The following is a 26,614-nucleotide window of genomic DNA, read 5'->3' on the forward strand; positions in this document are numbered from 1 at the left end:
GTTTAAACATTGTCAGTTTTATGGTCACTGTGGTTACTAACATTTTCCCCAAAAACAGATTCAGGTAATGGTCGTGGTAGGTTTTCTGTCTTATTTAGATACCTCTGGTTGGTGATGGGGCTGGAACTGGAATAGGTTGTGAGGAGAGCCATGTTTTCCCGAGGCCACGCAGGTGGCACAACGAGATGGTACATTTTCAGCACAGGAGTCTCTCATGGGATGCTAAGGCACTCAGAAGCACTTCTGTGGTTTCACCGTGTGGATGTGCACATAGGAGCACCGCTGACACAATATTTAAGGCCCTGGCTTCCTGCAGGCACGTTTCCAGTATCCTGAGCCTGAGAAGAGCCATTTTATGTTTTTCTGTTGAGGAACACAGGCTATTAATCCTTAATGACTGATGAATTCTGAAAATGCATGTGACTCAGCTCTGTGCTTGGGTTGTTTGTTCTCTGCAAATTTGAGGAATATTTGCTTTGCAGTTAACCAGTGGTGCCAAGCAGTGCCACTCACTCTGGGACCATCCAAATGACCGCTCCACGAGGCCTTCCACCCAACCTTTCCCTGCATTTTCTAGATTAGCTGAGATCCCTCCCCTTAGTTTCAACTGTGTAGGTAAGAAACATACGTATTGAAAATTTCTTAAAAGATGGTGATAGAGAATTTATAGTTGTGAAATTTAAATAAAAATGTGGAAAATAATTTAACTTATCTTTCCCCACAGGAAACCTATATAACCTATAAATTACTGTTCATACCGTAGAGATGAATTTTTCTAACATCTCAAATATTCAGATTTTCATGCTTTGAGAACTTAACTAACAGCGTTGTCTGGCCCCCTAAAGTGAAAAATGCTTCTTTCCATGAAAGCAATTGAAAGAGACACTGCTGTAATTTATATGTCAATTTAAGTGGTCTAAGCTAATATTTTCACAAGCACTTGAATATAAAATGTAATGGAGATTTTAAAGAGTCTCACCATGGTTATAACTTTGAATTGCTGCAAAATTATGTAATCTTTGTCCATATCTAATTCCTATCTTCATAAAACGTATAATAGAAATACTAGACATATATATTTTTACTAATGGCTGACTCAGAAAAGAAAGAGTTTCCAACTGTGGTCAGATTCTTGGGATAATAGTATTAGATATTCATCACTTTCCAGACAGTGATTTTGTTTTTCGCTTTTTTGTTTGTTTTCATAATTCCCTAAACCCAGAATTAAATATTATAGAATACTTTCAATAATTTTAAATATGAAAAGCACATCATATTAAAGTGCAGTAGGATTAACACCGTGTTAACCCTGTCTTGTTTATTTGACCTAGAAAGTACAACTGATGCTTGGCCAAAAGAAAACAAATATTAATTCAAACTTATTACCTACAAGTTCAGTCCTATAAGGAAAATCGACCTGTGCACCCGAATACTTTAAGCCATGGACGTTATTTAAACATGAAAACAAATCAGGAAATGTCAGTGTCTAATGTGCCTTTTCATTCTCTGAAATCAGACTGCTCAAAGAATTGTTGCAAATCCCTGCCTGAACTATATATCCCCAAATCAAAGAAAATGATAGCCCTCACAGAATTTCCAGGTCTAGATAACCCCCTCACCATGTTTATTTATGAGACTATTCTTGTTTGGAAATTTTCCTTGATACCTCATGGTGTGTGTATTAAATTCTATTCCCTATAGTTTGAGGCATAGTCTCATTAGAACACATGCCTGGCAGCTTCAGAGAACACGATATTCACTCAGCACGAGAAACCCCTCCCATCAAGAAGCCTCCCGGATAACACTTTATGAAGACAGTATTTCACTGCTGACATGTCAGCATCTGTTCTGAAGCACGCCTGCTGTTTTTCATAAAGGACACTTCAGTATGGAGCGGGCTCTGAAACCAACTGTGCATTTGCTTTTGGTGGTCATTAACAAAAGAATTGCTTTAGCAACATCTAAATGATATGTGTCATCACTGCGATACTTTGCACTGGCCTAGAGCAAGTCTACGGTGATATGTTAAAGATCTACATTTTGTTGTAATAAATAATTCACTAAGGGCCAAAAATGTTTAAAAAAAATCACATGTGAAAAAGCTATCTACTAAGGAACTGATTTACTTGAGAATACTCAGAACTGAAGCTTAAAATTTATCACCACATATGTTTAAATTTCACACCAAGTTGTGTCTTGATTTTAAAGTTGATGAGACTATTTCACAAGAAAATGACATATTGTTACCTATTCCAGGGTTGTTATTTTACTGTGTACTGTAGCTTTGAAATGTTCTCCAGCAGAACCACTTCAAGACAATTAAAGAAACAGCTGCAAACCAGTATTTCATTAAAGGAGTGGACTCCTGTTCTGAATATAACAAGTGTCATATTAATTTATAGTAAACCATTATGATTTCAGCCAAATTATGAACATTTCACTTTATGCAGTTAATGCTCCAGAAGAATTAAATAGAATTACCTTTCTGTGGTTTAATTTGCATATAAACAAAAGGAAGAACTGCCTCCATTTGACATTCCAAGTGACAGTACAAGCTTGCTCTTTATAAGAGATTACTCACTTTCTTTTTTTTTTCCCTCCCTTGGCCTAAATTTTGCTTCTTAGCTGCATCACTATTATGTCTCTCTAATCAAATCCTGGTTATGTGGAGGTCTTCAGAAACACACATTGATACAAGGAGCTGATTAAAATGTATGCTAAATTGTTTGAAGAAAAAACAATTGGATGAAAATGCTTAGAAGTAACTTCCTATTAAATTTATTTCACCAATACGGGTAAAAATCTCTAGAAAGTTGAGCTAAATAATTAAATTTTTAGCACTTAATTAGCATGTGAGCAACTTTTATATTCTCTGCCTAGATGTCTCATGAGCATACTGATTTCTTGTTAATACTGACCCTTCCTGCAATTGAACAGAGATGTACAAGAGGTAATTGGGTTTGAGGAAGAATCTAGCAACTTTCAGGAAGTCTTCAATGGCTTGCTCAAGAATATGGGGGTATCAATTTTTCTTTTTTATTTCTTTGCATTCTATTTGACAGATAGTTGCTGCAATAATGGCAATTACGGGCATCGTCATGATGGCGTATGCAGATAATTTCCATGCTGACTCCATCATAGGTGTGGCATTTGCAGTGGGCTCAGCCTCCACGTCTGCATTATATAAGGTACGTTGTGCACTTTCTTATGTAGTACATTGTCATTTTTAGCTTAGACTTAAGTAATAAAGTAAGGAAGGACGAAGGAAAATCTTGGCTAGAAAAAAATAAAGATGGTTTAATAATAAGTGCCATTTATTGAGTGCTTACTATATGGTGGACACTTGCCAGAGAATTTCACCTGTGTTAATGCACCTTTATGAGACATAGGCACTGAACCCCAATTTCAAAGAGGTAATTAGATTTGAAGAAGCATTTAGCAACTTTCATGAAATTTTCAAATGTTTGCTCTAGGATATGGAGGCATTATTTTTTCTTTTATTTCTTTGCATTCTAGTCAACAGATATTGTTTTGGTATGTTAATATTTTTTTAATGACAGATGAGGAAACTGAGGTGTTGAAAGATTAAGTAACTTGCCCAAAGTCATACAATCAGGAAGTGCTAGAGCCAAGATTTAAACTTGGACTGGCCAACTTCAAAGCCCTTGCTCCATGGCCCTCCCCCGCCCCTAACATCAACCAGTTATAGCAGGGGCGGAGAAAGACCTCTCCTCTCTTCATGTTTCTTTATTTGAACTATCTGTGGTCATTATTTTAACTCCAATTGAGGTATTAAAAATAATAAGTTGTCATTTGAGAGGTTACACGTAGGAACATGAGTCACAGAAGCTCATGTTAGTAGCAAAATGAACAGCCTCTTTTCGTCTCTGATGGATACTCTGGGTCTGCACTACCTACTCACCAGTCTTTCTTCCCTGGAGCTACCTGTCATCAGTGAAAATTCTATTCAGAGTCCTTGCCTCTAACTTCAGAAGCAAGGACTAAGAGAGCAGATCTAAAAGGTTCTTCCTCAAAGCTCCACTTTTCAGAGCCAATTTTCTGGATATAGCTAAAGGATTGTTCCACTTTCATCTCTCTTGGTGTTTGAATGAGAAAATGGTCTCTGAAAGGCAGAAAATGCCCTTTGCATCTCTCCTGGATGCCTGCTCTGATTATTCACTAGCGCTGCTGTTCAGAGGACATAGAGTCTATTTCCATATTGACATTTCCTGGCCCACTGATTCTGTGTGACAAGCTTGACAAGTGTTCACTCAGTTGCCATTAGTGTCTAACCTGCCCCCAACTGAGATGCCACTGAGATGTCTGATATGACCAAAGACTAGCATGTGATCAAGTTTTTTTTATTAAGTCTCTCAAAAGGAAGAAAGAAGTTCGGTTGAAATTAAAAGCAATACCTGGAATTGCTGTGTGACCAGGATGGCTCTCCTAGAAAGGATTCTCCTGACCATGTTACAGATGGATTCATTCTGGGAGTGGTAATATTTGCTGACACGCACAAAATCATATGTGCACCGTAGAAAAGACCTGCTCCATTCCCCATTGTTTCAGGATTAATATAGGAAGCGGAGGGGTTAGAAAGCCAAGAACTATCGACTAGAGTCCTGTCTCCTCCCCAGCCTGATGTGTGACTTTGGGTTAGCCATTCACATCTCCTTGTGATCTTTCTCTGTGCACAGATTTATAATCTAGGGAATTTTTTTTTTCTTAATCTGGAGAATAAACACAGTATGTGTCAAAGTATTTAAGGCTCTGAGAGAAAAGTGCTTGTAAATTATTATCTCTCTCAACCACATAACGACAGGCTCTCTCCATCCAATCAGATTTTCAGTATGTGTTGAAATAGTGCCATGAATTCCATGCTTGGAGGGAGGAATTGATGGTGTCTCAGTCTAGGTTTCTCCTGGGCCTCTCTCTTTTTATTTATCACTCGCCCTATACCCACCACTGATGGTGGCCACTTAACCCAGTGTACAGTACCATAGCAGTTTTCAACACCATAAGGAATTCATTTTACGGCATTTGCTGTTTCATCTGAAGGCTATAAGGCATCCTTATTTCAACAACCCATTAGATGCCATGCAGATGGCAAGGTAAGAAGATATGGAGGATAGACTCTGGGCTAGTAAGTTCACTGTGTGGATGAGTAGAACTCACCTTTCTGATACAGCAAAGTCTCTTACTGGGTGGCTTAAAGCTTTTCTTTCTTTTCTTTTTCCTATTTCAGGTTTTGTTTAAGATGTTTCTCGGAAGTGCCAACTTTGGTGAAGCGGCACACTTTGTCTCCACGTTGGGTGTCTTCAATTTAATCTTCATCTCCTTCACCCCGGTCATCCTGTATTTCACCAAGGTGGAGCAGTGGGCCTCCTTTGCAGCTCTGCCGTGGGGCTGTCTCTGCGGGATGGCAGGGCTGTGGCTGGGTAAGTGACCCCAGTGGTATCTTTCCATTCCTGATTTCTCTTGACCCTTCCTTGGATAATTTAATTATCAGATTATTCCCTTGTGTACCTCTGTCCTCCATTTCCCAAATTTACCTACTGTTGGCTAATGTTACTGAATGTTTAGACGTTCTTTGCAGGCTATTGCTTGATTAGATCAGAGCTCGCTGACTAGTGTGTCTCCTGTCAGTTAGAGTGTGAGCTGGAGGTCCAGGCCACTCTGATCACACTGAGCTTCAAGCAGCCCTGTCCATTCTTCATGATGTACTCATGATGTTACTGTGTTACGGTGTGTCGGGCAGAGGGAGAGAATGAGACAATGAGAGTCGAACACTCATTCAAGGAATTCAAAGTGGCTGGAACACTGAGGGCAGGAGGAATGGGGAGGAAGAAAAGAGATGACATTTGGGAGAGAAGCAGGTCGTGAAAGATGCCTAGAAAGCCACATTCAGGGAGGTTACTTTTAAAAGCCACTTAATCTCTCAGCAGGGAGGTGACAGACTCATATCTGCACTTTAAACAGCCCACTCTGGCTGTGTATAGAGAATGAGTTTGAGATAGAAAGCCCTCAAGAAGCAAAAGAAGAAGGCAGAACTGGGCTTGGGGCTCAGCTCAGTAGGCTGCTTAATTGATGACCAAGAAAAAGTCACCTGAACTCTTTTTGATATCCTCTCTTCCTGTAACTCCCTATAACTCCGAGGCTGTCTCCTTCCCCTGAGTAACCAGGAGGCTCCCACTTTCAAGCTGCGCTGCCGCTGTCACTTCAGAGGAGAGGAGCTTGAAAAATAACAAAGCCATTCTTCTCTCACCAAGCAGTTGAACTGTCACCAACCAATGACTCAGTGTCTCTACTCAGAATCAAATCATTTTCATTCTGTTTCTCTTTCCTCATATCACCTAAGGATAGCCCCCTCTGCCCACTCCGCCCTTACCCACAAGACTTGACCTGAAAGACATCTGCCACCCCTCAGTTGACTTTCTTTATCAGTGTGACATAGTCTGAAACCTAATCTGAAGCAGCACTGCAATTCTGAGGAGCAAAAATGGCCTTATTTTCTTCCCTATATGCATTGGGTCATCTTTTTCTACTCTGGCGCAGGCCCCTAAGAGGAGATCTTAAGCAAGACAGGAGACACTTCAAGAAAAGAATCAAACACAAAGTGTTGGTCCTTTGAATTCTGCTTTTGAAGGCCAGAAATAAGTGGTTATGACCTGTCATAACCTCCGCTAAGTAGAAATCAACAGTAGTGTTTCCATAAGACCAGGCATCCTAATGAAAGTGCCTAGATAATTTCCTGGCCCAAACCAACCTAACTGGGAAGCCTCATAACCAAAGTTTCACTGACTCTGGCCCCAGCTGTGTATGCATGATCTCTGGCTTGCTGCAAAGTAACCCTCCTCCGACGTCTGTCCCTTGGCACGTCTAATACACACTCCTGAGCAAGCCTGCTCAGGCTGGGTGCCACGGTGCTAGTGGGATGCTGGTTCTCCCCCAGGCAGCATGGTCTCCACACTCCACTGGCTGTCGTGTCACAGCACAGTGAAATGAGTATTTCACCTCTTTGCATCTGCTCCATACCCCCTTTGCCAGCCAACTGGCAAGAGATCAGGCAGCCAGGGTGCCAGAGGAAGAAAAAAGAGTAAGACTACTGCAGGTTAGATACGCACACATCCATCTCCAAAATTAGAGGATTAATTGACCAAAGGTACAGACAGTTTAGAAGGCATGTTTAGCACAGACGTTGATTTTGTTATGCTAAGAAGGAAAGCACCCGACATATCCATTCCCCTTTATCCTGTTCATCCTCCTTCATGTTACAGTTTTCAACATCCTAGTGAATGTCGGTGTGGTGCTGACATACCCCATCCTAATCTCCATTGGGACGGTGCTCAGTGTTCCTGGAAATGCAGGTACTGGTACGATTTGACAGATGCACAGTAAGTCTCCTGTTCATGTTTGTTTTACGCCTTGTGTTGTTTCCTTGAGCAATGGTGAATTATGTCCCTTGCCTGGGAAGATGTTTTTAAACATCATGAAGGTGGCAGACAGCAGAATAACTATGCAGCAGATTTAAAATTTGCAATTACAAACACTGTTTTTACTTGGTTGTGCTTTTAGAATTAAATGCCAAATGTATCATTTGGGTTTCATGTAATCTCCCTGACAAGCTAATTTTGTGGTATTTTTAGAGGCAGTCCTATGGAAACAAAAGGCATCCCAGCATAGGACTCTCAAGTAAACGTCACTAATGAAAGTGTAGGAAATGTACGGGGTGTTGGCTCCTCGTTAGACTGTCCATGGGGAGCTGCAGAAGCTTCTCTTGGGGGCAGAGCAGATGGCCTCTGGAACAGATATAGGAAAAAGCAATTTGATTTACTTCAGGGACAAGAGAAGATATTATTCTAGGATAAGCTTTCTAGTGAAAACTGTCAGTAAAACAAGTAATGGAAGTGGGTTATCTGGATGACTGTACAGTCCTTCTAACTTTAAAAATCTGTGATTCCAAGCCTTGGGTAGCCATCTTTCTTTGCCTTAGGACAATCAGCAAATGTTTATTGAACACTTACTATGTGTGATCAGGACTGTAGAAGAGACAGGGAAAAAATGATATTATTGTTTGTGGAAAGCTTACACCTGAATTTGGAAAACAGGACCAACATACGTGAAATAACTTAGAACTCTACAAAGTAATTTATTATTAAATGTCGAATTATGTGACAGACTCCAAAGACTATAAGATATTCAGAGGAAAGGAACATTGGAGAGGAGTGTAATTGTCAATGAAGTTTATGCATTCATCCATAGAATAAAGAATTTCTGAGCACTTGGTCTGTGCCAGGAACTGTGATAACACGAGTGATAGATTCTGAATAAGGCACAGTCCCTGCTTGCAGGGCTTACGTACTATAGAGAGGGAGACAAAAGGAACTGAGTTAATACAATGTAAAGAGAGAATTGCTCTGATAGAGGTATGTACTGAATGCTCTGAGAGAATACAGGAGGGGCCACCAAGAAAGCTTCCCGCAAGAAACCTAGTGGGAGAGACCTCACGGAGGGTTTAGCTGGATGAAGTAGAGATGATGTGGGAAGGGCATTCTATGCAAAAAGAGCAGCATATCTATGACCAGCTAGGTACATAACCCCCCAAAATTGAAAACAGGGACTCAAAAATATCATTGTACATGAATGTTCATAGCAGCACTACTAGCAATGGCCAAAGGTGGAAATACCCAAATGCCCATCAACAAGTAAATGGATAAACAAATTATGATACATACAATGGGATATTATTCAGCCATAAAAAGGAAAAAAAGTACAAATACATGCTACAATTTGGATGAACCGCGAAAACATAAGTGAAAAAAGCCAGACACAAAAGGTCACATATAATGTGACTCCATTTATACGAAATATCCAGAATAGGTAAATCCATAGAAACAAGCAGCAGATTGGTGGGTTGGGGATAGAGGACTGCTTAATGGGTGGGGGCTTTTATTTTAAAGTGATGGAGATATTTTGGATTCAGATAGAGGTGATGGTTGTACAACATGATGAATGTACTAAATGCCACTAAATTCACTTTACAATGGTTAATTGTATATTATATGAAGTTCATCTCAATTAAAAATTTTTTAAAGAACCATGTACAAAGACCTAGATATTAACAAGCTTGACGCGTTTGAAAAATCTTCAACGGTCCCATGAAACTAGAGAAGCGTGAAGGGATACAGAGGAAAAGTCTTAAAGAAAACTGCAGGGTAATTAAATCAGATGACACAAGCCTCGAAGGCTAAGTAAGATTTAGAGATCAGGAATGGAAAACAAATGAAGGGAACACTATAGATAATGGCATAGGAAAGGAAAGATGCACTTGAAAGAATGAGACTTTTTGAAGTCTTTAGAAGTAGCACTGACCTTGGTCATTTTTGTTTTTCAAAGAAGCTTAGAAACAGTCCTAGGTGGTGACTGACCTGATATTTCTTACTTAGCTGTGGATCTCCTGAAGCAGGAGGTGATATTCAATGTCGTCCGCCTGGCTGCCACCATCATCATCTGCATTGGGTTTCTGCTGATGCTACTGCCGGAGGAGTGGGATGAAATTACCCTGAGATTCATCAACAGCCTGAAGGAAAAGAAGAGTGAGGAGCATATGGATGATATCACGGATCCCAGCGTACACCTGCGGAGCAGAAGCAGGGCCAACGGGACGGTGTCCATACCACTAGCTTGAAGGGGGACGCGTTTTGAATGCACGTATGTGTATATTCTGTGAATATAATAAAATTTTCCCCCTGTACACTCACCTGACCATATTAATTCTGAATTTGGACAAGTCATATGTGAAATAATGCCAACAATAAAAGTTTACATTTATATGCTTATCAAGGAACTGGTGTAAACAATCATAATAAAAATTTTTTTATTAAAACATACTCATCCTTGGTCTAGTCCTTCTGTTTTGGAGGGATTTATTTCCCCAGAATGTACAAATTTTCCTGAAAACATACGATTCTTTTAAATTACGAGTTTGTCATTACCTTTTTCTCATCTGGAATTGAGATTTGTTTTCATTCCATCAGAGAAAGTTGCATAAGAAGAAAACACATGAAAAGGATACACACTATACAAATATATGTATTTAAGTCCAACAAGAACCTTAAATTTGAAAGCTGGAAAGTAATTAATCAACAGAGCACTTTCTATATACAAGACCTACACTAGGAACTATGAGATGTGAAGATATGGAAGACCCCATCTGTACTTTCAACAAGCTTAGAATAGTCCAGAGCATGAGAGGCTACAAATATCTCTAATATGTGGTAGACATTTGAAAATGGCCCAGTGATCCTAAAGACATCTGTTACCAGCCATCTCTAAAGCCCTTCACCACCAAGATTTTTGAAAGAGTTGTTTGTATCTGCTGTCAATTCTTCAACTCCCATTCACTCTTCAACCCACTACAATCTACCTTCTGTCTCCATCATTCTTCCAGAAGTGCATTCACCAAAGTCACCAACGACCTGGCTCTCAAAAAACCATACTGACACTGTTCGATCCTTACTTTATTGTCTTCTCTGCAGCATTTGACAGGATGACCACTCCTTTTTCTTGAACTAGTCTCTTCACCTACGTCCCACTGGACTCTCCTGGTTCTCTTTCTCCCTCGCTGGCTGCTTCTCTGGGCTCCCCTTCCTAGACTGGTCTCATCATGTCAGTGTCCAGTCCTCAGCCTTCTTGCATCTCACTCCACACTCTCTCCCTCCAGGATCTCATCTGCTCCATGGCTTCAAACATCACCCAGGTGGTGCCGGCTTCAAAATCTTTATCTCCAGCCCCAATGTGTCACCTGAGCTTCAGATCTGACCATCCAAATGCCTTCTGCAAGCTCACTTGGATGCCCCATTGTTCATTTCGGGTTCAAGAACAAAGTTGAATTTGTCATCTCTCCTCCCCTGACCTCTCCCTTCCTCTCCCTTGTTCCTTGTCTAGGTTAATCGTATCATTAGTCACTAGCTGCCCAAGCCAGGAAACGAGCCTAGATTCTGCCTTCCTCACCCTCCACATCTAAACCAGAAGTCCTGTTGATTCTCTTTCTTAATATTTCTTGAATCTATACACTTCCCTATGTTACCTATTCTAGGCCCCATCTTTTCTTTCAGGGATGAATGAAATATACTCTTTACTGGTCTCGCTAATTCCCAGTCTTGCCTCTCTCTAATCCCTTTTGTGCCCTGCAGGGTGACCTTTCTAATATATAAATGTGATCGTTTTACTCTCCTGAATAAAACACTTCAGTGGCATCTCATTGTCCTCAGGAAAAGGTCCAAACACTTTTGTATGTCATTCAAAGTTCATCACTGAATGGCCCCTGACAGCCTCTAGAGAAGGTGTCCAATCGAACTTTCTGTGATGATGGAAATATTCTATATTTACACTGTCCAACACAGTAGCCACAAATGGCTATTGAGCTCTTTAGGTGTGGCTAGTGCAATTGAGGGACTGCATTTCTAACTTTATTTATTACTAATTAATTTGAAATAACATTTAAACAGTCATAAGTGGCTACTGGCTACCATATTAGACCACAGCTCCAGAGCCTCGTTCCACCATCCCACCCTTTGCGGCCCCCTGGAATTTCTATACTTTACTCTGCACTTGGAGTTCTTCAAGACAATGTCTCTTTCTTGTATTCTCTTTTCCTCTCTCTTCACTTGAATAACCCTTACCTAGGCTTCGTGACAGGATTTAGTCTTATTTTCCTGGGAAGTCTTTTTCTTACCCCCCAAGTTGAACAATGTGGCTTCTTTAGAAGCCTCTGCTTACCCCAGTATCACACTGGTCGCACTCCCCGGTAATTGTCAGTCTACTCACCTGAGTTCTCTGTAGACCGTGAGCTCCTGGAGAGCAGGATCTGTGTGGCACTCATCACTGTGTTCTTAGCACAGTGCCTGGCACTTACAGACATTCAGTGATGGGTTGCTTCACATTGGAGATATGCTCCTTCCCTGAACTATAGTAAATCAGTTTTACTTAAGAGCAGGTTGTCTCAGGTGAGACTAGTTAAAGACCAACCGGGGTTAAATGTGCCACAGCCTTTGCTGTGCTTCCACAAAATACACACTTAGTAAACTGATAAAAGGCACTTCTTGCCCAAGAGGCTGATTAGGGCATCCAGCAATTTCAGATAATCTGCACTTTCTGGGAAATTTAGTGCAAGAAGCCAAACCTTTGTGGTATCCGTTCTAGTATTCTTTTTTTATTCAAGTGTCCCCAAAAGTGTAAATGAGACGATAACAGGGCAAGCAAAAGGGATTCAGGATACCAACCCACTGGCTGGGCATCATGGTAAATTAAAACCTTAACATTTTTTCTCTGTCATTTTTTAAAAAGTCGATGCCAGTCGCCTGACATAGGTAGATGACATGATATTAACTAAAATAATCACCACGGCACGCTCTAAGCTACATGAAAAATGGCACAAAAGAAATGAAATATATTATGAACAAATATGAATTAATTCATTATCTAAGTCAAGTTGTTTTTGACTATGTAAATGCCATATCGGTACAAACATTGCTTTTGCCTTGTTTTTAAATTACTAACTGGCAGTAATCACTGACTAACCCACCCCAGCATCTTGCCATTACTTAGCACGACATTTAAAATTGCGTTTTGACATGTTTAAGAAATGAGTTGTTTTGCTCTTTTTGACGATTCATTTTGAAAAATGGAGTCAGCTAAGCCCTACTTCAACCTATGACTGAGCACCGTAATTAGCTCCGTCTATATTGAGAAAACACTTCCATTATGGTATTCATTCGTTTATTCATCAAAAAATTATTAAGTTCTACTTCTGGCTCTGATGTAGGGTGTTATGTTACATGATCACCACCTGGCCTCTGACCGCCTCTAGAGCAACAGCGTCTGCTAGAACTTTCTGTGGTCATAGAAATGTCCTCTCTCTGTACTGTGAGGAAGGGGACGCAAAATGTCTAGCAAATGGCCTCTGCTTCCAGGAACTTCAAACATCACACGTAAGTTGTTACCACGACAATTAAACCAACTCAGAAATTTGTTTAAATCAGTTTGAGAATGTGAGATATTCCCTTTAATTCAGGAAAAGTAGAATATTCATAAATAAAGATACTAATACCTCTCCTTGCTAGGTCTCATGGGCATTGTGAGAGTCAGATGGGATCACGTATTTTAGGCACTGAATGAATATCGCTGTGCGTTCTCTGTGCCTATCATATGCCTTCAACGAGCCAAGTTCAGCTGGGTTTGGAGGATACTGACAAAGTCCTTGCCCTCCTGGGTGGAAGTGCCTTGTTGAGGTGACTACTATCTCTTTATCCAACCCTGGTTCCTCCCGAAAGTCCAGGAGGCCATGGCTTCTGAGGGTGACCGAATGGGCATCACAGTTCAGGGATGAAGAGAGAGCACCCAGGTTGCAACCCCGACTCTGCACTTCTTAGAAGTGTGACTTTGGCTAATTACTAACCTCTCTCTGCCCCTTGATTTCATCATTAGTAAAATGAGGCTATTAATACCTGTCATTTGAGGTTGATGGTGTATTAAATAAAATCACGTGTAGACGAGCTTAACACACTGCCGGACAGTCCAGAAGTATTAACTACTGTTAGCATTTCCTCTGTCTGTTTACCTTCCTCCAGGTCCTTATCCAGAGCACGGATCCACAGCACTGTGCTTAGCAACGTCACAGGGCCTGGTGCCGAGCGGGGAATTTTACCCAAAATAAACCAGAGAGACAAAAGAAGCCTAGCGGGAGAAACACTCGGAGGAAGCAAAAGAGGGTACACCGTTTCCATGTGGCCAGCTCCCTCCGGCATTGTGCATTGTGGCTTTCTTGCCCAGCCAGTGGAACTAATTGCCTGACAAAAAGACAGACTGGCAACTTGGGCACTGAAATTAAAATCACTTCAACCACGTTCTGATCGCTTCACAAACAAATTATAGGCAAATCAATTTTGCTCATCCAGGCTTTGCACGCCTGTTAATTTTGTGCCAGCGCTTTGTCAAGATGCACCCGAGGACAAAGGATTTGGAGAAGGACAACGTAAGCGATAAAAGAGTGAACAGTATACCCGGACGAGCATTAGAATGTTTCTGATATTTAAGTACAAATCCTCTTTCTTACTTATCCATAAACCCTTGTCACAAGTATAGAGAACACCTAGTACAGGAGATGCTGGTTTATCTGGCTGACACAGAAGTCTCTATTAATTCTAATTCTTCTTATTTATTTTTCTCCCCCCACCCCCTACCTCCAGTTACCTGTAGTAATTGGAGGTGAAGTGAGAACAGGAGAGCACAGGAGGTGATGGTCTGGGAGTGTTAGTATCGAGAAATCAGCGGCAGAAAGAGCAATGTTTTAAAGCTCTGATAAGCCAGTGTGCCTCCACGTGTGTGCCACAAAAGCAAAGGTTACTTGGTCATTGTCTGCTGGAGACGGGAAACAGATCCTTTGGGAGCTTGAGGAATCTTAAGAGCAAGAATTATAACCTGGGTTCCAGGAATGGGCTTCGGGGGTTGTTCCAAAAACCCCTGACAGTTTTCAAAAATAGTGTGACTTAGCTGCTTTATTCCGGAGGAATAAATTCAGAGAATTCAGAGGCTCTAAAACCACACTGTTCATTTCAATATGTTAGCCACTAGCCACGTGGAGCTGTTGAAATATGGCTAATCTAAATTGAGATGTGTTCCGTCAAATGCACCAGATTTTGAAGATTTAGTATGAAAAGAAGAATGTAAGCTATTTCATTAATTGCTGTATACTCATTACCTATTGAAACAAGAATATTTTGTATATGTTGGGTTAAATAAAATACATGATCAAATTCGTTTCACCTCGTTTCTTTTTACCTTTTTAATGAAGCTACTAGAAATTGAAAAAAGTTTTAATTTGCATCTGTGGCTCCCATTATGGATTGCTAGCAATCTAGTTTTAATAAGCCCTGCTTGAAATTAACCAAGGGCATGCTCAGGTGACACGGGATTCCCATGCAGGCTAAAGTTGAAGAACTAGACTAATAACCACTAGACTATAAACAGAAAATGTATTCATTGATAATCATAAATTGAACTGTCATATGGAGCAAAACTCTCACATTAGTAAGGCTGGTACAATCTTTCCCTAACAGGCAAATCTACCTGGGAAGCTGAGCATTGATGAAAAGGTTGCTGGTGAGCCTAAAATCAAAGCAAGGAGAGTCAAAAGTATGATTCAAACTCTTCCCTTCTGTTTTTGATTTCCATTTCAACTCCCTCTCCCTTGTAAAGATGAGGAGCTCATCCTTGCTGGACAATAGCAGGTGGTAAAGAGAGGCATCTGAGGAACTGACTGGTACAATTGCTCCCATCCCAAGCCGTTTACACAATCCACTGGCAGAATGTGTTCTACCAAATCCCAAAGGGAAGCTCCTTTCAGTTAATGATATTAACAAGTAGACACCATAAATTTGCCAACGCTTGATTTATAGACGCTGGTTATGACCGAAATAGTCAGTGCAGCTACACATGGTACCCACAATTGTCCAGCAGACAGAACTCTTTCTGAGCTTCTTCTTTGCTACACAAAGCCCTTCTAAATGCCTTTTCCCTTAAGGGAAAAGCTAACAAGTCCAGAGTTCATCTTTCCCTGATTACTTCCCTTACATATGGATTTTTTTCTTATAGTGTAATTAAGGATTCCATTTACCTACGTAAGTGAAAGTTATGCACTGAAACTCACTGCACCAAGACTGCTGCTCTACCTCCATCAGTGTCCTTGGCTTACCTCACTCTTAAAGTCCCAAGAAGGTAAAACTAAGGCACTTTCCATCTTCTGGATCATACTGGTGATGTGATTTACCTGGGCACATTCACCAAAGTTTCTATCTTGTTACATTTTTTATTTGCATTAACTCATCTTAATGTTAAAATATTTCCAGTTTCCATCTTCTTTCATAAAGCCTTTTATAAAATCCAACTTTGACTTGTCATTTTAAACTTTACTTATATTTTTACCTTTAATAATTCTGTTTCCATCAACTAACACCAGTCTAATTCTCTCCTTTTACATACGAGTTTCGCCTTTCCTTCAGTCACCCCTACACATGAACCTGTATCCCTGATCAGTGCTGAGTAGACCCTGCGATATTTCTGTTTTGTGTTGATAACCTACTTCTGATTGACATTTCCAAGGTTTCTTCTCTTGGAAATGTTAACATCATCTACTATGTTTGAGCAGGACTCTAAAGCTCTTCCTACCTGTGGCCTTGAAAGAGTACTATCTTCAAGATGCCATTGCTATTACCTAATCTTAATAACGGTGTTAACTTTTATCACTCAATTCTCAGTTTTCCAAGAGCCTCTCTGGCACATCTGTATCTCTACTTTATCCCTATCTTCTCTCTTTTCATCTACAATCTACAATAATATAAAAGTCCACATTCATAACGTTGATCCTATGGTTCTGTAGGTTCTGAAGTGTTCTCCATATTTCTGTCTGTATAAATTAGGGGGAAAAAATCATGCAGTTCTTTCTGTGTATTGGACCTGCTCAAGGGAGGTGGATGGAGATAACAATTAACTTCACACTTGTTAAATATGTACTAAAATGTTGGAGCGTGTGAGTGAGGAGCCCTGAACTTCAGCTTCATTAGTGTCATAGACAATCTACCACTATACCTGAGGGAAGAAATAACGAGAATGTAACAGCGGCCTGCCCGAGAGCACACATTTGCCCGTGGTACATCACTGGCTTGAACCCAGGCTAACTCCTGCTCCACTGTTTTTTTCACTAGAGTTAACTTCCCATCTCATCCTGGGCAAGGACATTAGTTTTCACAACAGTAGTGGCATCTTTTAATGGGATTAGTGAATCACATTTGCCATTGAATTCCAAGGCCAGTACCTATTTAAAAATGACTAATTGATAAGCCAATATCTTTGGTTGTTTCCCCTCTAACTATTGTTCTTCTACCATCTTTGTTCTTAGTTGGATGAGAAAGTAGTGCAAGATTCTGCTATTATAGATAAACCAGGAAAGTTTTGTGCCCAGCAATGTAAGTAAAGTGCCATTTCCCTAAAACAGTACACCACTTATAAAATTAAAATACAGAAAAGTTGAAAATTAAGCTAGAACCCAGAGCTTCATTTTAAAGTACCTATTTGCATAGTAATGATTAATAAAAGTCTTGCCATTTGTAAAATGAATTTTTTCTTCAATATGAATGCCTTGATTCATGAAATATTCCAGTTTGACTTCACCATCAACTATCTTTTAACCCAGGTGCATGGTTAACTGACGGGTCAATTGATCAAATAATAGCTGACTGGCCAAAAAGTTACTCCTAGGTTTGGCAGATGGAAAATGAACTGTTATATTCTTTTCCTCTCTGTGTTAAGTGCAACACAAATTACTCATGACCCAGCTGGGAGGTACATTGGGTTAATAAATCATAAGAATGGCCCAATGCTGGTTACTCAGATCCATGAAATCTGATTTGCTGTGGTTGATGGTGGGGCTAGAGAGAATCAAGGGGACTTGATGTCAGAAGCAATGTGATTAAATAAGAATCTTCTAGATCTGTGGCTGTTTTTACTGACACATGTCATTTCTTTTTCTACTGTAACCCTGACACTATGCTCTTTATTGTAAAGGGAGGGGTGGTTAAAACCTAAAACAAATGGTCTTACTGTCAGCCAGTGAAGCAGACACACACAACCCTAGAGAATGTTCTGCCAGTCTTTCCTTCTGATCCAATGAAAACTTCCTAACTATGTCAAGTCCACGGGTGACGTCAACCTAGGCTGTTCAGTACGTCTCCAAGTGCGCTCTTCTTGGCTGCATCTTGGTCCAGTTTCTTGAGCAAAACCTCCTAGTTAACCTCCCATCAGAAGATTCCCCCCTTTCCTCACACTTTCTGTCTCTCCCACTACCCCCAGGTCCTCTGTCCTTTTTCACCACCACCCCCTCTTTTCCCTCATCAGGGTCCTGCCTTTCCTGTGAGTTATAAGTCGTTCTGTGTCTTTGTATGGTGTCCTTGAATGGATAGAATGGGGAGGGTTTATTCATACCTGCACTGTAGTAAAGGAGAGGAGAGAAGCCCTCAGATAAAATAGCTAAAAGACAACTAGCATTTTTCAATGGTAATGATTAAATCCCAGCCAGCACACCTTCTGCAATGTATTTTGCTAAGAATATCCATCTCTTTCCTAGCACTGCATTGTATTCTAAGGGTTCACCTATCTCCATGGCCTTTGTAAGTGACAGACTCCATTTGGGAATAAACAGAAGAGATAAATCTCTCTCTCTCTCTCTCTTTCTCTCTCCCCTCCCCCTTCATGGCTCTCAAACCTCAGTCCCATTTTCAAGGCTTTCCAACTTTACATTCCTTTTACCTTAATCCCACACTCTCAATATCCATTCCTACACATATTCTCCAGATTTCTGTCTATATAAGTTGGAAAAAGTCATGCAGTTCTTTATATGTGTATTGAGCCTGTTCAAGGGAGCTGGAGGGAGATAATAATTAACTTCACACTTGTTAAATATGTACTAAACTGGAGCATCCAAGTGAAGGGTCCGGAACGTCAGCTTCATCAGCGTCATAGAAAATCTACCTCTATATCTCAGGGAACAAATAACAAGATCGTACCAGTGGCTGCCTCCTTGGAGGGGGACATGGGACTGGGAATCAAATTTAAGGAGACTTACATTTTTTTGCATCTGGGGGAAAGCAGAAGTAAGGGCAACCACGATAGGCATATAATAAATATGCATAACGTTCAAGCCAGGAGAGAGAAAAAGAGAGAAAGAATGAAGAAAACGCAATTGATGCAATCTGTTCAGGTAGAAAAGAAGACTGAATCAGCATAGATTATTCACTGGTTCATGCATTTGCTCACTCAGTGGAGTTTTGATGAGTGTCAGTTAAATGCCAGACACTATTCATGGCAGAACATTCAGGAAGTGCCTGTCTGCCGAATCCAGGAAAACAGAAATAATTATCTCCTAGTTTGTAAGTCTCTCAGTCTATTTTGTAATCTATTAAGTGAACACTATTAATAGTTGGCCTATTCTATAACCACACAGGCTATGCTGGCTCTCTCCGTCCCAGAACGCTCATTTGTCCCAAGATTTGGCAGTGTAAAATACAAATGAGCCACAGGGACCCACACTCACTAGCTTCCAAGGCAATATATTTCTTCAACTCAAGCATAACTTTCCAAGCATGTCTCTCAAGAATCACTGATTGGTTCTTCTTCCTTTAGTAGGAGAGTTTAAACTCCAAAATTTTAAAAATGAGGACTGATAGAAAAACACAAAATATGTGACTAAAGTACTTTTTTCCATTTCCTGAACCAATATAAAAAAGAATTACAGAATTTTGAACCTGGGATGAACTGAAGAGATTATCTTCTCTCACTTCATTTTATTTATTTATTTATTTATTTATTTACTTATTTATTTATTAGAGGTGAGATAAGTGAGACTTAGGTTTGTGTAAAATTACAGTGGCAGTAAGAAGAGGCCAGCCTGGGTACCCAGTCTCTACTAATCCATGGAGAAAGCAAAGCAGTCTCACTTAAAGAACTCACCACACCACCCCACACCACCACAAAAACATATGCATTCAGGCTTTCAACTATTTATCTATTTACCCACTATTTGCTGCTCATTGTTCTAGATGCTGAACAAAAGAATGAGCTGGCCCTCCTCTCTAGGAGTCCACAATGCAACATGAAAGACGCGTTCTGCAATGTTTGCACAAAGTAACGTTGCTCACTTGAGTTTCACGTTTGCTTTTATTATTTGCTCTAAGATAACAACAGAAATGATTCATAGGGTCTGCAAAGAACTTCACTTGCTCAGGGTTTTCCAAGAACGCCAGATGAGGTCAGCTCTGTACTTAGGGACTGCGCTTAGGGCGAGTCCAGAAGATCCCCTAGAATCCCAGGAAAATGCTGGCCTAACCTGAGGAACAGAAAACATTCTTCCTTCCGTATGCGTCAGGCCAACCCCGCAGACTATACTGGAAAATGTCTTGGAGAGAAAAATCAAGAGACCCAAGCTGTAGGCCTTTTTTAAGACCCAAAGATTGATTTTCTCATCTATGAACTCTCCCACTGGGTTTTGAAAGGATGAAAAAAGATAATAAATAAGAAAGCAGAGGTTGGGTGGTTGGTTTTTTTGTTTTGTTTTATTCAGAGAAGTCAATCACCTCACCGCTCTGGGCCTGGATTCTCTTACTGGTAAATTGGGGGTGATGGACTAAATCAAGAATGCAAACATAAATGCCCTCAGAGGCCTGGCAGATAATAGAAACAAGTGAAAGGGGGACAGCCTTGGTGTAAAACAATAGTGTCTGTTGGGGTCCATGGCACAATTGGGGAATGCAAGCCTATATGAAGAACACAAAACCCTGTGAAAGCCAAACTGCAGCCCCCAGATGGCACATTCTCTAATTACCCATAAAAGATACAGCACTGAGTGTGTATGTGCACATGTATTTAAGTTGCAGATGAAGAAGACTCTCCACCTGATACCTCTGCCTCTGCCAGAAAAATCAAGTACGGTAATCCCCCTTTATCTCCCAGGAATATGTTCCAAGGGCCCCAGTAGATGCCTGACACCCCAGATAGTACCAAACCCTAATCAACTTCTTCACCTCTGCCAGAAATGTGGCAGCAGCTTCATCAGCAGATGCAGGCTCTCCAGTAATTTTTATTTTATTTACTTATTTTTAACTGAAAGTATACATGCTACTAACTTACAGAACACATCCGTCCAAAACTATTCCTAAATCTGTGGGACCATCCCTTGCTTGCAATAAACGGCTTGGTGTCACTTGTTTCACAGGGACCCTTGCTAAAGCCTCTAAAGGCTCCATGTTTTCTGGCGCAACACGTTGCCTCAATCAGAATAAGTTCTCTGTTCACGTCTTCCACCCACAAATTTAATGCCTTATCCATCTTAACTAAGCACGTATCACACAATGTATCTATAACTTTTGCAGTTTTAGGTGCAACAGCAAAACTAGCATAAATTTCTTTTTCCTTCTTCACAATTTCACGGATAGAAGATTCATTCTTCTTACCGTAGATCTTAGCAACCTCAGCATATGATTTTTGTCTTGCCTTATTAAATCGGGAACTTTCACCTTTTCACTTAAAGCAAGCACTTTACGGCTTGTTTTTGGCATATCCGAATTGCCAGCATCACAACTCTGGAGCTTTGCAGCCATTATTAAGTCCAACAAGGGTTGCTTGAACACAAGCACTGCAACGTGGCGACTGTCTGATCTGCTAAGCAAGCTGACTACCAAGTGACTAACTGGTGGGGAGTCTGTGTAGTGTAGACACGCTGGACAAAGGGATGATTCACATCCCAGGCAGGACGCAGCAGGAAGGCATGAGATTTTATCATGCTACTCAGAAGGGCTTGTAATTTAAAATCTATGAATTGTTTACTCCTGTAATTTTCCATTTAACATTTTCAGACCGCTGTTGACCGCAAGTAACTGAAATCATGGAAGGAAAAACTGTGGATAAGGGGGGAGTACTGCAACTCGAGTACAAGGGTTTGAAGAGCCAATAAGAGTGGGGTGAGGGAGGGTTACAAGTGAGGAAATAGTGCAGGGGGGAGCAAGGAGTAAAGGGAGGAGAAGGGTCTTGTGGGGTAATGGTGATGGCTTAAAGCAGACAACCGGTAACAGTTAATCCATTTTACCAATGCACCCCAGAATCCCATGGTTTTCTCCAGGCAATCCCTGAAAGATAGAGCCCACTCAGAGGTCCTGAGTCTTCTGGCCTGAGGCTATTTTCCTGCATCACCAGTTTTTCCATGCCTAGTTTCCTTCTCCTTTGCAGATTGTTTCTAAAGGTGGCATGCAGTGTACTCTTTTGCAAAGGGGCTTTGCTACTGCTCCATCAAGAGGTGGAGTTGATTTCCCCTCCTTTTGAATCTGAGGTGGTCCCGACTTGCTTTGACCCATAGACTTTGGCAGAAGTGATGCTGTGTGACTTCCAGGCCGAGGCCTTAAGAAGCCTTGTAATTTGCATTTTCACCCTCTTCAAAGCCCTGAGCTGCCAGGGAAAAGAAGTCAGGGCTATTGGGCTGGAGAGACAAATTGAGGCGAGCTGAGATCTCCAGCCAATAGACAGAACCTAGGCCCCAATATGTGAGTGAGGCCATCTTGGATGTTCTAGCCCTAGTTATGCCCCCAGCCAAATCCTGCCACTTGACTGACCCCAGAGGGAGCAGAAGAATTGCCCAGCTGAGCCCACCAACACAGTAGTTATGAGAAATACTAAATCCTTATTGTTTTAAGCCACTGCTCTTAGGTCACAGAGCACTAGATAGTTGAAACAGAGACACAACGTTATGACCATCCAGACATGACCAGATCTCTTAGGCCAAATCTTTGACTTTGTAAGTCAAGCCATAACGGGACATTCAGAACTAGAGCTTGTTTTTCAGAAAGCCTGTCTTCAGTGGCACCTGTATGGTTCTCCCCAGTTGAAAATGTGAAAACTGTAAACCTGCACAAGTATCATCAAGTCTGAGTCCCTTGTTTAATAAAATCTAAGGCCAGAGAAGTTAAGAAACTGGCTCAGGGTCACACAGCCATCTAGTGGCCAAGCTGGGACTTGAAGTCAAGGTTCATGAGTTTCAATCTAGTGCTCTTTCCAATAAAATATGCTGCCTCCCACCATTCCCCAGAAAGGTGTCCATCACATCAGAATTATAAACAAACTCTCAGACAAAATAAGAGTCTCAGAAAAAAAATGGTTGTCAAGTAATTTGCAGTCCATTAGGCAAAATGCAGAGTGCTACGATATAAAAAGCACAGACTTTGGGGTCAGAATATCTGGGTCTAAATCCTGGATCCTCCATATATTTTCTGTGTAACCTCGTTAAGCCTATTTCCCATCTGCAAAGTGTTCCCAGGGTTGTAAACATTAAAGTGCTTTACAAGCTGCGGAAAGACTCTACAGATATTAATAGGAACTAATAATAGGAAAGCAGGTTGTACTTAGGACTTGACACTGTTCTTACACTCCCAGGAGAATTTCCTGAGAGTGACCTTTGGAGTTGAAATTTACCTCCACTTTCAGTGAAAATCAGACTAGAGATTATTCAAAAAGCAAAGTTTCAGCCAAGCCAGCTTTCCTGGGAACTTTCTCCTAGACCCCCAGAGCAGGCGGTATGACTGCTGAGGACCGAGGTGCTGGGAGACAGCTGGGAGATAGTCAACGCGACAGCGCCACACCCCACCCCACCCCGTGCTGTGTGTCCACGAGGCAGCGTGGCCCCCAATCACCCTGAGTAACAGGGTTAGACAAGCTCCAAAGCGTGATTCCTGGTTGCGGGGCACAGTTTCCAAAGCTTCAGGCCATGTGCTGCCTCTACACCTGGCAAGCAGACCTTGCAGAACACCTATCACTCCCGTGGGCCCCTGCATATAAGGAAGTGTGGTCCCTTATTTGCATTCTTATTTGCATTTCCTAGCTGCACACCCTCTGTGCCCCAGCAACCTGACATGGTTTTTTTCCGTCAAACGACATATTGCTTCACTTCGCTCACCCTGCTCGAGATTCACTCCATGGAAAATGTAAATGTACTAATCAGGATGACAAGCAGTGACTGTGCCATTGACGCTGTGTGTGAGGGAGGGAGGTAAATGGGCTGGCAACAAAAACCAGGAGATGTACCAGGAATATACAAGGCTGGATACTGAACTTCAGAATGTATCACAGCTCCGAGTTGGAGAGGGAGGCCTCAGGGAAGACTACGAGTGGCTCCCACAAAAACTGCTGCAGGGGTTGGGACCCTCGACTTTCAGGAGAGACTAGGCTTCTTGAAAGAAGAGGGACACAGAATTCGTTTGATAGAAAGGTGGGGTTAGTTTTGGGGAGCAGTGAAAGACAAGGTATGCAAAGCAAGGTTGGCTAAGACTGTGGGAGGCCATTAAGGCCAGTTTGGGGGTTTGGGTCCCAGGCTTGTCAGTATCTTTTTCAATCGCCCCTTGCCTTCATGGTTCAACCTACTATAACAATTGAACTGCTTAGTGTATAGTCTTCCATTATTAGAATGCAAACTCCTTAAGACATGGATTTTTTGCCTATTTTGTTCAATAATGTATTTCCAGCTCCTCGATCAGTAGTTGCCTAAGAAATATTTGCTGAATGAATGAACAGTCAATAACACGTAGCAGGTTGAAGGGAAAAGACAATGAACTTTTATCTCATTGATAGAGCCTTTATCTTTGCTGTGGACACAAACTGAAGAGTGACAAGATACAAGTTCATCTCGTGGCTGGATTTGGAATGAAGAATGGCTTTGGATGATGCATATAACGTGCTATAAAATCTAGAAAGGCTGTTGTCTTAGGAGACACCTCCACGTCCAGATCGTCACTTTCATATCTCTTCCCATAATTAGGTAAGGTCTAATTCCTATAGTAAAGTCTTCATTCCATCATTTTCATAGGGACTCTGTTCTCTTGCCTAAACCTTAACTGAAAAACTTATTGAGGGGCAGCCGGATGGCTCAGTTGGTTAGAACACAAGCTCTCAACAACAAGGTTCAATTCCCACAGTTGGTGGGCTGTACCCCCTGCAACTAAAGATTAAAAACGGCAACTGGAGTTGGAGCTGAGCTGCACCCTCCACAACTAGATCGAAGGACAATGACTTGGAGCTGATGGGCCCTGGAAAAACACACTCTTCCCCAATATTCCCCAATTTAAAAAAAAAGTTATTGATACCAGAAGTGGTCCCAGGAGAATAGAAGGATGGAGAATAGAAGAATGGAGATGGGAATCTGGAATTGGTTCTCTAATTGGCTGAATTTAAAAGCACCAATGGCCATGTTTCCATTGGTACAAGGTACATAGACAGTCTACAGCATAGTGATGAAAAAGTTACTTAATGTGTTGTCTGCAGTCACGTGGAGAGAAGTCCTTACAGAAGGTAAATGCTTTGAATGATCAAGCAGTTGCTGCTATAGAACATTTTAGTGGAAATATAGTGTGACTATGTGGTTGGTTGCTTGCTTCTAGCAACTGGACAGATTGAAGAAAAATACCGCTGAGCTTAGGGCTTTGCATTTCCAGCTAAATATCTGCATAAGTTATCAGAATGTTTCTATGACTGCTCTGAAAGAAACCCTATCTCCAGAGCTTCAGGGTTGGATTTCTGAAAGCCAAGCCTGAATTCCAATTCTGCAGGTGGGGCACATTCTTACAAGGTGGAGTAAATACAATAAACCAGAGGCAAATACACAATACCATCTCCATAGGTAGAATGCTCCTGTCTGAGAAGCAAAGTGGAAGTGGAAGTGGTTCCGCTCACTATTAGATTTAATAACCCACCTAAGGAGGTGTGATCTTTATTTGATGCTGTAATCTTGAGTTCAATGATTCTGTAAGGCATCCTACCCAAGAGAGAAGTGCTTCCACCAGTAAACACAGTCAATGCTCCATTAAATTGGAAGCTGGGATTTTTCTCTAGACATTTTGGGTTCTTCATGCCAATAAACCAATAGTCAGCTCTGAAATGCTGATTTTTATTGACCATGTCAGTTGGTCTTTCTTACTATCTGGCTTCCAGTTGAGTTTGGCCAATGGGAAGCACTAGCAGAAGATTCAAAGGATGGGAGAACAGAGGATTGAAGTATTTATTCACCTGACTCCCTCCCTGCTAGTTCATGGGTTGACAGTGTCTGTATTCCTCTACCAAAGACCACAGCTCCCATCAGGTGGACCTTTCATGTATCTATAAGTCTTCCTGGATTCTAGAAATTGCATCTTTCCTTTGACCATTCAGGACTTGGGCTAGTAATGGCTTCCTGCTGTTGTTAGATACAGAGTGCTTAAAACTACCCACAGCTGTGTAAATAACACTTTGTAACCCTTTTTTTAATATATGAGTCATTCTCCCAGCTCTGTGACTAATACAAGAAAGTTGTGATCTGAATCTCATTCTGGTCACCTTATTTAATTTTCTCATTAGCTCTCTTAATTATTAAGGTGATTGCCTTGGAGGTTCTAAGTACACAGTCATATAATCTACGAATAATTTATTTTGATCAGCAAAAGAAAAGTTTTCTTAAAAGGTAGCAGAACAGTTAGGCAAAGATTTCTCAGAATACAAAAAGCAAAAGTCATAAACAAATTTGAAAGATTAGACTTCATCGAAGTTTAAAAACAGTTGCTTTACAAAAGATACTCTTAAGAAAATGGAAAAGCAAGCCCAGTCTGGGAGAAAAATATTTGCAAAGCACATATCTGATAAAATACTTTTATCCAGAATACATGAAGAACACTTAGAGCTTATGAATAAGAAGACCAAAAACAAAATCTTAATGGGCAAAAATAAAGATTTGAAATGGGCAAAAAATTTGAATAGGTATTTCATCAAAGAAAATAAACGGATGTAAAGTAAACAAATGGAAATACAAACAAAAATTACAATAAGATATCACTCCACACCCACTAGAGTGGCTAAAATTTAAATGGTTGAAAACACAAAATGTTGTCAAAGATGTGGAACAGCTGAAACTCTCATACATCATTGGTGGGAACATAAAATGGCACACCACTTTGAAAAACCAGTTAGCAGTTTTCTTAAGAGATTAAATATACAT

The 26,614-nt window shown here is 40.9% G+C and overlaps 1 protein-coding gene across 4 annotated transcripts in view; it reads left to right on the forward strand.

Moving 5' to 3' along the window:
• The window catches only part of SLC35F4 (solute carrier family 35 member F4), a 243,541-nt gene extending 233,651 nt beyond the window's left edge, over nucleotides 1-9,890 (forward strand). For 3 of the 4 annotated variants that reach the window (XM_074327431.1, XM_019725797.2, XM_074327430.1), the window contains exons 5-8: nucleotides 3,063-3,188; nucleotides 5,246-5,438; nucleotides 7,278-7,367; nucleotides 9,447-9,890. In XM_074327431.1, the coding sequence (XP_074183532.1) occupies nucleotides 3,063-3,188; nucleotides 5,246-5,438; nucleotides 7,278-7,367; nucleotides 9,447-9,688 (651 nt within the window). In that variant the 3' untranslated portion in view covers nucleotides 9,689-9,890. The remainder of the gene's footprint in view (nucleotides 1-3,062; nucleotides 3,189-5,245; nucleotides 5,439-7,277; nucleotides 7,368-9,446) is intronic. The other variant, XM_019725798.2, reaches the window with a different exon arrangement.
• The last annotated feature ends 16,724 nt before the right edge of the window (nucleotides 9,891-26,614 follow it).

Source organism: Rhinolophus sinicus, linkage group LG03, assembly GCF_036562045.2.
Source record: "Rhinolophus sinicus isolate RSC01 linkage group LG03, ASM3656204v1, whole genome shotgun sequence".
Lineage (NCBI taxonomy): Eukaryota > Metazoa > Chordata > Mammalia > Chiroptera > Rhinolophidae > Rhinolophus > Rhinolophus sinicus.